Source organism: Sprattus sprattus (assembly GCF_963457725.1).
Source record: "Sprattus sprattus genome assembly, chromosome: 2".
NCBI lineage: Eukaryota > Metazoa > Chordata > Actinopteri > Clupeiformes > Clupeidae > Sprattus > Sprattus sprattus.
The window spans coordinates 47,694,126-47,710,870 of NC_137921.1; the positions used below are offsets into that span (position 1 = coordinate 47,694,126).

Sequence of the window (16,745 nt, forward strand, 5' to 3'; positions counted from 1 at the left end):
ATAGCCCTTTAAGAAACCCCCACCGCCCGCACAGCGGAGGGAGGGAAGGCGCATTCCTGGAACAGCGGTTAGAGGGAAAAAAATTCACCAGTGAGCAGTTTCAAGTTCCCCCAATAGAAACTGTGCCTGATTTGTGGCCAATGTTGGAGATGTAAAAAAAAGTGCAGGGGGAGGAGGGGAATGGAGAAGGGGGGAGGAAAAACACTAAAGGGGTAGCTATGGAGATAGAGCGTTCTCCTGGCTGCCTTCTTTGACAGGTGTTGAGAGGGGTAAAAGTCTTAAAACAGAATCCAGCATGTACGCCAAAGGTAAAGGAGCAGTCGTCCCTTCCGATAGCCAAGCAAGAGAAAAGTAAGTGAAATTGTGCAACATTTAAAGAGTGCTAAAGCGGGGTTATTGCGGAGTCCCAACTTTCTAAACTGTGACTACTATTGTTTAAAGGTGTGCACGTTACAAGCTCGCTCCCGTGGTATGATATCTGCTCCAGCTGTGGCTCGTCTCTTTAACTTTTCGGCTCGGTTGTTACACTTTTTATCCATTTTGGGTAGCAAGCCGTCCAGCGACTTAGACGCGTGTTACAATAGTGTAGCCTAGTTGCTCGGAATATATTATTGTGTTTCAGACAAAGTGGAAGTTGCACGTTCTCCCTCGGAAGGTGAAGATACAATGTAACGCGCTTGCAGGGATTTCGCATAAGTGTACAAAACTGTTAGGGGTATACTAGTTAGTGCAGGAAAAATAGCCTGTTTTGTCAGGAAATTGATTGTTCGTTCTTTTGTCTCTTTGGGGAGGAGTTGCATAGACGGAGACAAGCATTGTTTGCGTGGAGATGGCAAAGTCTAGCTTCCCGGCTTTTTATAAACCAAGGGTTTGATTTAGATTGTTTGTTAGCTAATAACGGCAGGGGCATAGAACGGTGTTATTTAAGTTGGGCACGTTTTTGGTATCTGTTTCATCCATTTTGCTGCAACTCTGCAATTCTGAGTTAAAGACAGTTGTATACCCAAGCGATGCATTCTACACAAGGCAGTGTTAAATGTTAGGGGCTAAACAGAATTAGGTTGTATGGACCCTTTGTTACTCGCCTGGTGTTGTAACTTCTGAAGTAGGGTTAGTGCTATATTTGTGTTGATGTTGGTATTGGAGCTCCGAACTAATTGGGCTATGACAGCGAGTCACTTCAGCGGGACCAGGACTCTTAAGCGTTTATGCAATGCTGAAACTTTTCCTCTACCCCCGAGTTGTAGGCCTATCTACGTCTCTTTATATTTAAGAAAGGCTTTGCCACCAAGTAAAAATGTCTTTATTTGATTGAACTGAAGTATTAACACCATCTAATCATGGGGGTGTTGTGGGTTGTTGACATTAAAATGTGTTATACTTGTCCATTTTGTTATGGTATCACAACAACATGCAAGAATACAAGATATGTTCCGGGGTGCTTTCGGTAGTGTTTAACCAGGACTACGTTGCTGGTTTATCAGGAGCCGCGGTCAGGGGGTGTTGTAGGCTACTTTGTGTCGCCGGGGATGCGCTATTGTTGTCTGGCAGCGTGCTGTGTGTCAATCAAAAGGAGCTCTGGTCCCGGTACCCACGGAGTTTGAGGAAGAGGCTCGGAGGAAAAATAGAAAACACGTGCTGAATCACCGAGCTGTGTTTACGCTAAGCCCTCTATTGATAAAGTTCTGCTCTTCCCAAAGTCAGCTTGTTGATATGACGATACACCGAATGGATATGCTTAGAGTGATGGGTGCTATGGTTTGCATAGGACATAATCATTATGGTGAGAGATGTAATGCTTAACCCGATCAGTATAAGGGTAGATGTTATTTTACAGTTTGTAGTGAGTTTGGACCAGTGTCTTTTGTCAGTTGTGTACCTCGAAATAAACCAAAGCTTCATCATTCCGAAACAGGTTCTTTGTAAACAGTTCTGAAAAGCATTTACAATAATTTGAGTAGCTTTGTTTTGCCCAGCTTAGCCTCAAGGGGGTTGGTCTCCACTCAGCTACTGAGCCACCAACTATAGGAGAGAGAGAAAGAGAGAGACATTCATATACCTATTCATCGAATGGTATGCAAACATTTGGCTAGAATCATTCAGTTGCCAGCAAACTACATATTCAGCATGGTGTTTTTTCATCTAAAGGCAGACTTGTCCTTTCTTAGGGCCATGTTGACTTGATGGTAATGTTCATGAAGAAGGGAATTGCTCTAATCTTATGAGAGAAGATACTTAAGCTTTCAGCATCCACCAGAACATATCAAGTCAACAGACAGCTCAGTTCTAATTGAAATGGCTCAGATTGATGTGGTAATAGCAGTCAATTACCTGCCTGCTTTAAAAGTTTTGCTCTTCAAAAGAGCAGAGCAACCAGCTTGATCCATGTATTAAGCTCGAGTCTCGGATCTGATCAGAAGGTTGTTGATTGGTGAGAGCAGGGTTGCGCATAGATGAGTGTAATTTATGTGTGCTGATCTGGAGTATGGTGGTTAACTGGAATTGATTTAAATGTCTTTCTGCTCCTCGGTCCCAGTGTTTTGTGAAGAGTTTATTAGAGTTCTAAAGGAGCAGTACTGGGCTGAATGCATGTTTTTGATTTTATCCAGATGGTACAGCCTTCTGCAATGGAGGTGTTCTCAGATACACATAAAGGAAGTACACACACACACACAAGCACGCACACTCGCGCACACGCACACACACACTCGCTCGCTCACACACACAGCCCTCTCTTGAAAACCCTCTGATTTCTTTGCTTTCTACTGAATAAATCAAAAGTGTTTTTACACAATGAATCAATTAGTTTTCCAAATTAATAGCATCACTGCAATCAGCTGTGTTTGGGCCTATGAAAGACGCTGACGTCTCAATATTGTCAAAATACCGGAGAAATGTAAACACAGGCAGTACTCAAGCGATCATTCCAGGCTACTATGGGCTCCTGCTTCTGTGATGTGCAAAGTGTGTGCACGTGCTAGAAAGACTCTACACTTCTCAATTACTTTTTCTAACTTATAAATAGAACCATACTGAAACCATTATTTTTTTATTATTATGAGTCTTGGAGAGTGATGTAATTAAGGACACATTAAGAGACCACCTTAGTCCAAAACTCTTCGTATTCCTTACCGTAAAATGAACAATGCAGGTCAATAATATTAGCAAGGGATGCAAGATACTGTGGCTTTTAAAATTCTCTACCTTCTCTGGTACAGAAGTCACAATATTTTTGTGCAATTTTCAGCTAAATTCAACTCAACAGTTTCTAAGTATCTGATTTGAATTGTTAATAATTCATCAATATGACTCTGATAATGCCAATGGAATGCATAGCTACCAGGGCCTCTCATCCACCTCTCCCAGGTATCTCTGAGTAAGCCCAGCCCTATCCTCTGAATAATTGAAATAAGGACAGAAAAGTTAATTTGCTAACTGTCTGCGTTTTAGCCGCTTAATCTCGGCTCCAGCTCTTTCATGTTAAAAGAGCCGTCTTGACTGAGCGCCGCAGGGCAGATGTCAGCAGTGCTCTCAGGAAGGTCTCTGAGAACTCGCCTTGATGTGCAGACTTGCTGGATGTCGCCCGGAGAGGAGGGATGAAGAACAACTGAGTGATCTGTTCCTGCTGTCCATTTCCCAAAACTAAAACTATCAACCTGTCCGAGCTGTGAAAGGAGTGTCTTTAAAAGTCTATACTTCAGTCAGTATCAAAATATGCTTCGAGGTTATGAAATGGCATGTCATGGGAGAATTATGTTTTGCTTCTCATTGCCCTGTTGTGTTGTGGTTCTACCAGTCTGTATTAACAGTTTGAAACCTTATTTTGTTTAGATTAAAGTTCTTGAAAGTTAAAAAGCTAGCGCAAAGGTTTGACATCGTGGCTCACCTCTTTATAGTGTGAACCACCTCTTATGGTCAACCCTACTGTTGATCTCACAGAAGCTATCAGAAGTGCAGTCATTTAAACATGGTTATATATGAAGCCTACAAAAGTTGATTAGATTGCTGCGTTGGTTGTAGATTTAGTATTGAAAAGGTGGTAGAGTATCAGGACTGTTAGCATTCAGTGTAATTTACAGCTGTGTATGTATAAAGTGTCTTGATAAAATATGACCTGGACCACTTCACCTAGCAGAAGGAAAAACATGAATTTCACAGTAACTTCCACCTTTTTGCCCTGTGGCGTCAGCATGTTGTATTAGCATGTTACTAACCGCTTATTGTAAGTCTCTCACCAGCTCCTCAGCCTTAGCCTTGTTTGGCAGAGCTTCTCATTAAGAGACAGGGGCCAGGGGAGAGCTAAGCTTTCAGCAGGACACCCCATAGCTGCAGTGAGCCTAGTATTAGAAACCCCATGCTGGCTCTTTGAGTGGGGTGCCCAGAAAGAGCTGTGGTTAGTGAACGGCGGAATTCCAAAGAGCCTTACGCAAACTTTGTCTGGACCAATGTGGTGGGGGTGGGAAGTGAGGAGGTAAGCGACTTCAAAAGCATGGTTTGGAGGACATGTCAGCATATTTCGTAGTATACCTTGAATGAATGGAAGTTGTTCAGAAACAGCCACAGTGTCAGCGTAGGTGCTAATACGGGCTTTAGTAAAAGCAGGTGAAGAAGAAGTATTTTTCACATTACATGTGGGGTACATATTGTACACCACAGTTGCAAATCCTCTAACCCGTTGTTCACTCTTTCTATCCATCTCCACCACACACCCCTCTATCCAGCAGTCCTATCTCATTGATGTTGCCTTCAGTGCCCCTGACAGTGTGACCAAAGATGTCCCCTAAATCCAGTGGGAGATGAATGTTGTTTTGAATAATGCATTGTCACTAGAGGGTAGGTGCCCACTACCAGGGCACAGCGGCCCTCTACCCCCACCTTTCAGATCTCTGCCAAGCTTCCCATGAAAATTTCATCTCCTTCCTCACAAGAACCTCTGTTCCACACTAGCTCGGTACAGAGGCTTTAATGGGAAGTGACATGATGTGCCATTGGCTAGATGTACCCAGACAAAAGGTTGGCTTTTCATAGTTTTGCACACCAACCTATACTACCAGGTTAGGTTTGATAAAGAACTAATTGTCGTCTGTATTGAAACAAACAAAGGAAAGTGAAGTTGGTTATGTTCTTGAAGAGCCAAGAGCAGTCTGTTTTATTGTACCACTGGCTTGTCATGGATCTGTGTGTAGATTCTGATCCAAGTAAGAATAGGAAAAGTCCCAGACTACTCCTGTTCCCTCTAAAGGTCTTCCTAGTGCTCCTGGAACTTCAGTGTGTCATGATCTACAGTTCTGGGTGCCTGGAGCATTGTTTTTCCATCCTCTCTTCTTTCAGTGCAAGCCCAATTCCCTGACCTGTGATTGGTTCCAAAACCAATTATACAACCAATAATTAGTGCTGGAACATTTACGCACTGCAAGCAGTCATAGGTCAGTTTATTGACTTAATGGGTGCTAAAGGCCTTTGCCTGCAGTGTTTCTGTGTATCTGTAGCTGAGCAGCATTCCTAAAAGCCAGAAAGCAATGTAGGATAATGTGGATGTCTCTTTTGTGTTCATTTTTGGCTTAGGTGTTTAAGTTTCATTTAATGACCCAATTATATGCCAGTCAAGCGCAGTTTATTTTGTTTTTCTTCCCCAGTGTTGATAACTGGGAAAGATGAGTAGTAGCAAACAGATTTTGCATTTAGACTTCATCCAGACGTGTAAAGGTGATCGCACTGTCACTTCTGAAAGAGTTAGTTTATGGCAAATCACTGACAAAGCTCCTAAATGAGTTTGTCTGATGTAAGCCTGAGTAATTATTCAGACATTTCAGGAAAGGGCTCTCTCATATCGCTTAATCTCGCTGGAAGCGGTTCTAGTGGAGAGATGCTCTGTGAATAGTGATAGAAGCTCACTGCCTCGGTGTTCTGCAGATTGATGTTGCAGAGAGCCATGGCAGCCAGTGTTGTGTGTCCATAGATTTGCAGTGGAGAGAAATTCAGCACTTTTGCTGATTTGCGTTTGCCTGCTGTTTTAAGTTCACTGCTACAAATGGTATGTAACTTGGGGCTTTGCAAGCTGTAGGCGTTTACATTTAATGACGAGTTAAAATGCTGAATTGCCGTTATCAGACATAGATACATTTGTTCATGTTATTAAAACATTACGGATATTAAAGAAAAAATTACAATGTGAATGTGAGGCTCCCATAATGTTAAGGGATGTTGACAATAGCTGAAAGCCTCATTGGTCAGCGCCTGCCTTACTTTATTCTTGACATTGTTCTATTGCTTTTAAATCAACTGTTTACACTCATGGTTGTGCATTATAAGTAATAACATCACAGATCTAGACATTCACTTTTGCTTGTGAATAGATCAGAGTCAGGGGCATAACTATAGGAGGTGCAGCTGGTGCGGCGGGTCTTGGGGGCCCATAACCCGTAATATTGATATATATACCCATATTCAGCTTAATAATAACACTGCGCGGGGGGAGGGGGAGTGGCGCTGGCGGTTAGTGATATACCCTGACAATATCACAGTAAAGCGTTGTAGGCTAAATATCTGCACAGGGGGAGGGCCGTGGGAGTGGCTGTGGTTACAAACATGGGGTACGGGTCTGTAAAATGTTTGGGAACCACTGCCTTACACCACTAGGGCCTTATACATGTACCACTGAGATCAGATCAGTTTATCGTATCGTATTCGCGTGTAGGTGTGAAGATTTTCAAGGGAAACGGCTCTTGTCGTTACCTGTATACATGTGCAAAATGTAAAGCGGTTACATTGCCTAGGGCATGCGCAAAGACCACGGAGATGTGCTCCCACCTGGTTTGTTTACTAACAACATCAACGTGGATCCGCATCGGGCACAGGCAGTGTAGTGGCTTAAAGTTCCCTTCTTTCTATCAGCATATAGTTCTTAATATTTTCTTTGAATAACCACTCTCGGATGGAAAGAAAACGAGTCTACGCGTGGATGTGTTTCAACAACGGTAGAAAACTGTGTTTGCTCCGTCTTTTACTGGACTCATAATTATATGACAGTGGTATTAGTTACAGTTGAGACACCCGAAATAACTTGCATGCGCAGCAATCCTGAGACGTGATTTTTAGTTTGCACATGAATACTAACGTCTTCTTTGATCCCAGGAAATTTGAGCACTTAACCCATCTCCCTTACGGAGATATTGGCGAAAGTTAACCTACTTCATTGCAAACGTCTAGTTTTTCAAACTTGTCTAGTTTTTGTGCAGTAGTGAATAGAGTCTCAGTCTACTACACCATACATAGCATATCATGTTTGTAGAAAATGATTAAGGTGCAACAAATGCCAATAAGCATATTTCAATTAAATGATGCACATTGCAAGCAAAATGGTGCGGCTGGAGCACAGGGAGGGACAACGGTGACGCAGTTTGGATGTAGCGACAAACATTTATGTGCTGTAACAAACAGTGTTAACCAGTATGTGAGTAACGTGGCTTTTATTAAAACATAGCGTGTGTAATGTGTAGCTATTTCATTCCGTTTATTAACCTTTCCGGCTGTCTGTATTACTAGCCAGCAGCAGACGTAACGGAAAGAGAGCATTTTACTCCCCGGCATTCTCTCTACAAACTTCCATATAGACGCGGGATCAGCAGAGGAAAATCTACTTTCCTTTTGGGAGAAACCAGGCCAGTCGTTCCCACGACAACAGCACCTTGCAAAACGAATTATATGCGTTCCAGCAACAGGTGCTGCGAGTGAGCGCTCCTTCAGTGCAGCAGGGCGCGTTATAGAAGCCAGGCGAGAGCGCCTGAATCCTGACACTGTAGATGCTATTTTATTCCTGCATAGTGCTAAGACAAATTCTAAATAGAACGAAGGTTAGGCATATCAGCAGAGGTATATTTTGGTTACATTAGGATGGCTACGTTTATAGCTTGCGTTTTGGGCGCACCACAATGCCAAGAAGTTTGTCGCGACTGTAATGGCATATTTCATTGTGGGGGTGATTGATAGTATAAGGCTTACGAGACACGGTGTTTTCCGATGTTTTACTGAGTCCTCTCTGTCTCTATCACACACACACACACACACACACACACACACACACACACACTAACGGAAGCAAAAAAGGTTTAAATTAAGTGACATCCCTCAAATGTCGAGTCTCCCGCAAACCTGCAAACTATGAGTCAGCTGTCAGTATTGGAAGAAGCCTTAACGTCTCGAAGATGAAACTTCCTGGGTTATTTTGATTCGTTAGGCTATTAGTTATATTTTAAAACAGCCAGTCATTGTAGCCTACCACTCATGGAATAAGGAATTTCAAAGAGATGATGGAGTGAACTTTCTAGCCTCCTGTCACCGTCTCCCCCCAGTCACGCACGGCCTCCCCCATGACACATTGGCCTGATTTGACACGCCCTTTTGTAAGACGAATTAACGTGGTAAACCACCTCTCTCGAAAGGCTCAGACGATCGGCGGAAAAACTAACGGTTTACATCTAGACCCCTTATACATGAGGCAATTGTAACACGCTCGCGAGTTTCTATCGTGGTAGGCGCAATGTAACAGCTTTACATTGACGCATGTATAAGGGGCTACTGACTAGGGCCTGTCATAAAAGCCTCCACCTGGGCCCGTCGTAACTGCGTTACGCCACTGATCAGAGTTACACTGTCTCTTACGACGGCAAGCGTTAGTGTTCACAACTTTGATTACAGAGGAAGTTTCTTTCAGTTTCTGATACCAGATCACAGCCAAGTATTCTTTGTTTTAAAATGATAATTGATCATACTTTTAAGTTGCCAGTAGCACAATTATTAGACATGTTTCCGCATGCCAATAGTATGGAATTTGTGGTAAGATATAACCATTCTGAATGCCTGATTTTCCATCTTATTTAATGTATTGACTGTACTGTATTTTCATGACTATTAACGGCGCCATATATAAACCATATTATTATTATTATTATAGTATTTAATGTCATTTTATTAAACAAACCTGTGTATTGACCACACCCGTGTTTTATTATTTCTTCAACGTTACATCATGCAATGTTATTGTGGTGCAAGCCAGTTAGTCGTTGTATTGTATGAAGAAGGGATGGGCATTTCATGCAAAAATACCAACACGTCGTCCCTGCATGCACACACACAAATACCTCATTTCCACTCAGTGAAAACCATTCCTTGCTCCATTGGTGTCCCATTATTTCTCTCAGGATTGTTTCATGTCTATGTAAAGCCGCCCGTTAGTGGTTGAGATCACATTGAACCCAAGACTGCCTTTTATTGGTCAGCTGACTAGCTAGCTATGGAAACTTTTAAATAACCTGAAACTGTTTAAATGGCAGATTTCTATTTGCATTACATGATCGCTAGTTATCTAGCTGATGTTATAGTCTCCTTGATTTAGCTTATACATTTTAACATGAGTTTGTCACACACTACCAGCTGCAATGGTTCCCTAAGTTACAGATAGCTAGGAAAGTTAAAAAGCTACAATAGGTAAAAAGCCTCCTGGTGCCTGTGCAGCTTTATAATAACACATGACAACATAACATATTCAAATTATTTCATAGTACACATGCTAGCCACTACAAACTGTTAAGATTGTTCCCTAAGATAGAGATGGTTAGGATAGTTCATAGCCAGGTTAACTGGCATGAGACCTGCCATGCTTTACACCTCAAAGAGGTTTGCGACTCCATTCATCCCAACACGCTCCATGCATCCCAATACATCCCGTTAAATATAGTCTGGTGGGAACACATGACACCTGTTACTTTATCATTACGGACTGAATGTGTATGAGTATGAATGAAAATGTGTTATCTGATGTTGCATTGGCAGAGTAACTGCTACTAACTTACTAACTACTAGGTGGGGCAAAAATGCATTCCTAAAAATGCATCAAGTATTAACTGCAGAGCTGCAGACATTCAGCTAAATCACTGTATAAACCGTGGTTAATAGTCAGGAAATTATGGGATGGACTCTTGAGGTGGGAGCATTGCAACCAACTAGTTTACTAACAAAGAGTATCAAAAGGCCAAGAAAAGAAAAAAATGCTCATGCAGTCCACATAGCTGTCTAGGTAATGCACTATGTAGTTCTGTGGTATACCCCGTGAAATTGTATTGTAACTAAATTTTACATTTTACATTAAATCATTTAGCAGACGCTTTTGTCCAAAGAGAGAACAGTCAAGCAAAGAGATGCCAATTACCATGCTAGATAGCTTTTATCATGAGCTGTGCTGTTATAACAGCTGTTATAACTTTATGCAATTATTTTGCATGTTTGAGACCAACATTTCAGATATGGGTGTGGGTGACTTATTTTATAGAAAAAGTTACATGTGTTATACTGTAGTATTTAATGAGGCTGAAAAGTATCTGAATCAATACCAATTATTTTCTGTAAAGAGAGCAGCAAGTGGAATCCCTTGATGGACACGTTAGCTTGCAGTCCAATGAATACATTCTTTACAGTCCTCTCACTTTTGCTGGGGCTGTGTTTGGGGTTATGCCCTTTGTGTATCCTCATGCTATGCCCCTTCTGTCACGTAGCCTTTGATGTCATGTTGTGCCTGAGCCAGTTTTTGGTTGTGGCCTTGTTATGACGTTTTTGATGACTGCACTTTTTCATAACAGTATCATCACTGCTCTTTTTTTCGTGGTTATGTGTGAGCTACACAGTCACATCAGTGCAGAAACATCTCGTGTTATCCACTGACAGAGAGTAGCACCGTCTGACTCTGCTGCTCCACACAGCCTCTCACATAGAGCAATATGGGAAATTACTTCTACAAAATAAAATGAAAAGGATGTTTGCAATACCACACCATTTTAACATGATTTTTACTTTACATATTAAGGTAACTTGATTGAAGGAATCAATTAATCATTCTGAAGCTGGAAGTATTGGGACTATATATTGGACTATATACCTGTGCTACCCCTCACGCCCACATCACATGTTGGCTTAAAATACAGAGAAGCCACAACTCTCCACCTTACTTAACGAAAAGCTGAGATTAGTGCTGCTTTACCTCTTCTTGATGACATATGCTATGCAGAGTGAGGGATGCCAAAGAAGGAAGAGAGAGTGAATTTGAGGATGTGAGTGAGTCCGAATACTTAACCATTTGTTTCTCTTCTCTTTTGTTTTTGTTTTCTGCAGGCTAGCTTTATATGTGTACGAGTACTTACTGCACGTCGGAGCACAGAAATCAGCACAGACCTTCCTGTCCGAGGTAAGAGCACCTTCCTGCCTTGTGTGGATGTATGGGAATCCATCCCAGTTCCCATTGTAAAGTCTGGGCTGGAATGTACATTACAGCTGGACAAGGTCCGCCACCGCCATTGAGATCTCTCAAACACTGGGAACGGAATAATACACCCTCTTTTCATGAGATGTTCCTGAACCTTTTAGTGCACTGAAGTTAATTGTGGGAATGCATATCAGACATTGCTGCTTTGGAACTGGGGTTTGGGTTACCTGTTTTTTGGTCTACCTTTAATTTGAAGAAACCTGTAGTGGTTTGAATGATGAATGCAAATGTTTTAGTTTTTTTATATGTACTGTAGAAACCAAATACCACCTCCCTGATAATGCAATTAATGTACTGTATAAAATGAATGAAATCTGTGCATTTTAATTGAACCCATTGGCAATCTTCAAATCTACAATACATATGTTAATTGAATATGTTTAGCTTGTTTCTGTGTAAAAAAAGAACAACCTAAAAAGTCATGTCAAGCATTGTGAACCCTAATATTGGAACAAACCCAGTTGGTAGTGAAGTCTACAGAATCTCTGTGCCAAAATAGATGGGCTGAAAAGCTGCCAGCCTAAAGGCATTGGCGCTGCAGGCTTGGCCTGTAGCATTGAGAGCCCTACACCTCTGCACCAGAGGGTGAGAGCTACAGGCGGCGCTTGGTTCGTAACCGCTCTTAACTGCTGCCACATGTTAAAAGTCTGATTTAATCTCCTCTGGTGGAGAGGTGAAATGTGCTCAATTGCTTAATAGCATGTTCTTAACCTGGAGACCTGTGAAAGTGATCCCCTTTTCAGCACAATAAAAAAGGAATACCATTATTTCCCGTTTTATTTGTTGTAGGCTAAATGTAGAGGCCGCTGCGCTGCAGGCAGCTATTTTTTATAAAGCCACTGAGTTAGCAGGTGCTTACTGTATCATTGGGTATTATTTAGCACCCACAGCATCTAGTACAATCCCCATTGTAAGTCATTTCATTTGAGATGGTAGACGTGGAGACTGACAAAGTCTAGCTCGTTAATTGATTGTAATTTACTTTCCTTCCCATTCATTGTAAACTAAACAATAAGCTGTTTGGGAAAGGTTTCTGACAGACCATCTGATGTGACAATCCTCAATTCGTCCTGAGCACCTGTTCAGCTAACTGTGACAAGACTGGGTGGTCGTTGCATTGATGTTTTGTTTGTATGGAAGGTCAGGAATCAGGACTGAACTCAAAACTGGTCATGAATATGATGCTTTTGGCATTGGCTTTTTTTCTACATGAGGGTAATGAATTTTGGTAACATTTTCTTTGGGTAGTCCACCTGCAGAGACTTTACAGATGGTTTGTTGAAATTCAAGTTCACTTTAACCAAACTCAACCCCTAACCATTAATTGTACTTAAGAGTTTGAACAGATAGTTTGTTTAGAATCTCAGCTTCTGTAGAGAGTCTGTAGGGTAACATCCAAATAAAGTGAAACCAGATCTTTTGTGTAAATATTGGCCTATACACTGCAATGCTGTCACTTTTCAAATAAGCCTATGGGCAAGAAGCAGTGGAAGATAGAAGATTTTGAGGTCCTTCATTCTCCCCAGTGCTGTAAGATTTTCCTGTGTGTGTGTGTGTGTGTGTGCGCGCGTGCGTGCGTGGAAAGATAGGTGTTAAGTTCTGGGTCAGAGGAAACGCCAGCCACTTCACTCACATACAGCCTCCAGCCCTCAGACACACGCTCTCCACTTCCTTTGGGTTTTATCTAGTTCAGTCGTGCCAGGTATTTTTTTCTCCTCATGAACCATTTTGTCAGGGATTCTTTTAATAGTTTGAGGGGTACTAATTCTATCAGCGAGCTCACCCTCTGCCCTCCCATGGTGTTAACCAGGATCCTGCCAACTGGATGTAATTAGAACATAATTAGCCACCCCCAAACCACTACCGCCCCCATCCCACAAAAAAAAAACAATATTTCCCCACTATATCTCATGTGTATGTTGGAAGTAAGAAAGTAGCAGCAGGCCCAATGCTGTTAATTTAGCCATTAACACCTTTTCAGAAGCCACACTCAAGGTGATGACTGTTTACCTGCCTCCAGTATTAGTGTTATGTGCTTTAATTCAATTAGGCCAGTCTCGTTAAGCTCTAGATGACACTCACTCTCTCTCTCTCTCTCAAGCGCACACGTACAACACACTCAATATCCTTCAGTCACTCTCAGGCACACACACTCCCACACAAACACACACAAACAAACACCATCCCTCCCGTGTTGGCACAAAGTTATTTAAGGTGTTAGATCCCTGCAGGTAAACTGCACGAAAACACACCTGGGCTGACTCTCTTAATGAGTCTCATGTCACGGGGGACCTGATGAGCCTGCTTGTCAATTAAACCCTGAAGTCCCTCTGTTCCAAGCACAACCACCCCCCGCACACACACCCCACCACCACCATCCTCTTATCCATCCAGATTCACATCTCTTTATAGATATCCAGATATACCTCTTTCGTCCCCTCTGTTTCGGGATATGCAACCTCCGCTTCCTATTCTTTCGTGACACCAAATCCTACCAATCTTTTATCTGTGCTGAGTCCCAGTCGCTCTGAGTGTGTTCTTTTTGGGATGCATTCCACCCTCACCACTCTCGACAGATTAAGCCCTAGATCCTGACCCCCGATACTGGGGACACCGTCCCTCTCTTGTCAGTCAGTGTTTGAGTCACAATCTCTCTCTTTCTCTTACTTACTTTATCTCTTTCTCTCTCATCTCGCATCCGCTCATCCTCCTCGTCAGAAGTCTCTCTGCTCTCTTCATCATGATCCACCTCCCCTGCATTATCTGCACTCCTCCATCACACCCATTTAAGAGCACACTCCCTCTCACCCCTCATTTGTTTGATTTTCTCTCTCTTCGCCCGTCATCCGGACACAGACTCCCTCCCCATTTCTCCTCATCTGCACTCTCCAGAAAACCATATAATTATATTCAAACGCACTTCCTCGTTGACAGCCTTCTTAGTTCGGAAACCAGAAGAGGAAGTTATCAAAAGCCACATTTTGATGCAGGGTCATTGCAGATCATAGATGCCCAGTAATGGCATAGGTTGCCCTCCTGCAGTGATTACAATGCTGGTCTTCAGAGCTGTAGGAATCAGGTCCCCAAGTTGAGAAAGAGAGCTGGTTTCTGGTGACTTCTCCGCTTATTCCACTGTTTGTCTAAGTAAGATCCTCTCCCTCTGTCTGCTCTCTACATAGTCATGGTCACTCTCCCAGGACACCCTAAGTTGGTTGGCCGGCCCAGACAGGCCTGTTCGTGTTGGGTTCCCTCTGCTGTGAACATCATTTCTCAAATATTTGTTGGACTTGAGATTGGATTAGATTTTATTTTCAGGGTTCTCATAGGAACAGCGTTCTAGCCTCAAACCACGTTTCCACTAGCCCATCCCCATATTTAGTTTTCACTTTCATTTATTCCCTTAAAATCATACATACCTTTGGCATTCTAACTCTGATCTTTATCAGGAGGTGTGTTCTCTTACATCACTCCATCTTTTTCAATGTGATTGCTCAACCTCCTGTCACTTAGAATATAATACTTATCTGTTTATAGGGGAACTCCCCACCGTGTTCCCTGAATGTAGTGTGTATCACGGAGGAGTGTCCATGAATTCTGATGTTGATCTCAATGTTTTGTGTACATTCTCGTGTGTGGAGGGTTTCCCATTAGTGTCATTCCGGAAGGGAGATTTATTTCAAATTGGTTACACCTTAAAAAAAAACACGTCCTTTCATACCATAATGCCCCTTGCACTACATGTAGTAGGTAAATAAGCGTGCTTCCCTTAGAATAAATCACTGCCTGCCAGAAGATCTGCTGATTCCACAACTTGTCCTCTAATCTTAGTCACTGTCATGGCTGACTGTGTGCCTTTCCATGAAACATGCTGTATATTTAGCTGCAATGCCTCTTAAAGAGTGCTCAATTTACACTGTCTGACCTCTCTTTCTCTCTGTCTCCATCACTCTGTCTATCTGTCTATCCTTTACTCATTCAGATACGATGGGAGAAGAATATCACACTAGGGGAACCTCCTGGATTCCTGCACTCCTGGTGGTGGTAAGGATTCATTCACCATATATAATGTGTATCAATATTGCAGAATATGTCTTTGGTCAGCATTACAAGCTAATGGATATCATCAAAACAAAGAAGACTATCAATTAAAAAGTATGAAGACAGCAGTGCAATGTCCCCAGACTAAATCAGTTTCATACCCGCACATGATTGGATGGATTTAGCCATGTCTCCACACACCTACCCAAGTCTGTTTCTTCCTCTCGTGTCTTTCAAGTCAACAGGGAAAGTCTAAGGGCCTGATTTACTAACAGGATTGCGCCCATTTCTGGCGTAAAATAGCGGTCGTAAACATAAAACTGTATTTACTAATGGGCCGCAGCGCATATTAACGCCTGTGGGTGTGAACAGGGGAGGTAACTTGGAGGTGGGTGGTAACGTAGGCGTGAGGCGCAATTTACATGGGTGGAGACAAGGTAAGTGCGCCTAATGATGTCATGCGTGGTATTTACTAAACTGCCTGTGGAGCGCACGTCTCCAATTTGCAGGCTAATTCTCCGCCTCATAAAAGCACGTCTTAACCAAGCGCAATTTCATTGAGTCTGAAAACGTTGATATGGCAGCAGTGATAAGAGAAAGGCGAAGAAAGAAGACAGAGACAGCGCACAGAAATAATTTTTTCAACTCGCATAACACATTTTCAGTTAAATGAACCACAAATCATTAGACGGTACAGGTTAACCAGCCACACAATACTTAAATTACTGAACCATATCAGAGATGACATCTAACCCTCCAACCGGAGATCACATTCCATTCAATCAGTTGGTAAACATTGCAAATATTGGCACCGGATCATTTCAAACAGTTATAGTATCAGCAGTTGATATATCTCAGCCTTCACAAATATTCACACAGGTACTCGAAGCATTGCTATGGCGCACTGGTCAATACATTTCCCCACTGCCACAGCCGAAATTATAGACATCAAACAGGACTTTTTTTGAAATCGCAAACTTTCCGAACATAATATGAACCATTGATTGCACCCACGTCCATATATATTGTAGTGAACCCATGTCCCTTGTAGAAATTATTAATCTCGCCATGTACACATCTATATTGTTATAATAGACAGTTTATGCATTAATGCCACCAATAGCATATTCTTTATAATCGTGTTCTTTTAAACATCTTGCTGTAGGTGATGGCGGGCAGAACAACATTATAGCTGCGCACACATTGAATCAGGGCAGTGATTGAGCGAACGTGAACCAATATATCTATCTTCACTTGCTGAAGCTTCATTTTCTCTTCCTAAATAAATACCACGGAAAATGCGGAAAAACACCGTGCGTTAATGTGCGAACGCAGTTTAAGCAGCGGTCGCAATGTTAGTAAATCAGGCCCTATATAGGGCGGAGTAAACACA

At 42.2% G+C, this 16,745-nt stretch overlaps 1 protein-coding gene across 2 annotated transcripts in view; it reads left to right on the forward strand.

Moving 5' to 3' along the window:
• The first annotated feature begins 217 nt into the window (after positions 1–217).
• ssbp4 (single stranded DNA binding protein 4) overlaps positions 218–16,745 on the forward strand; it is a 75,474-nt gene continuing 58,946 nt past the window's right edge. For both annotated transcript variants that reach the window (XM_080832164.1, XM_080832165.1), the window contains exons 1-3: positions 218–351; positions 11,164–11,236; positions 15,294–15,355. In XM_080832164.1, the coding sequence (XP_080688290.1) occupies positions 296–351; positions 11,164–11,236; positions 15,294–15,355 (191 nt within the window). In that variant the 5' untranslated portion in view covers positions 218–295. The remainder of the gene's footprint in view (positions 352–11,163; positions 11,237–15,293; positions 15,356–16,745) is intronic.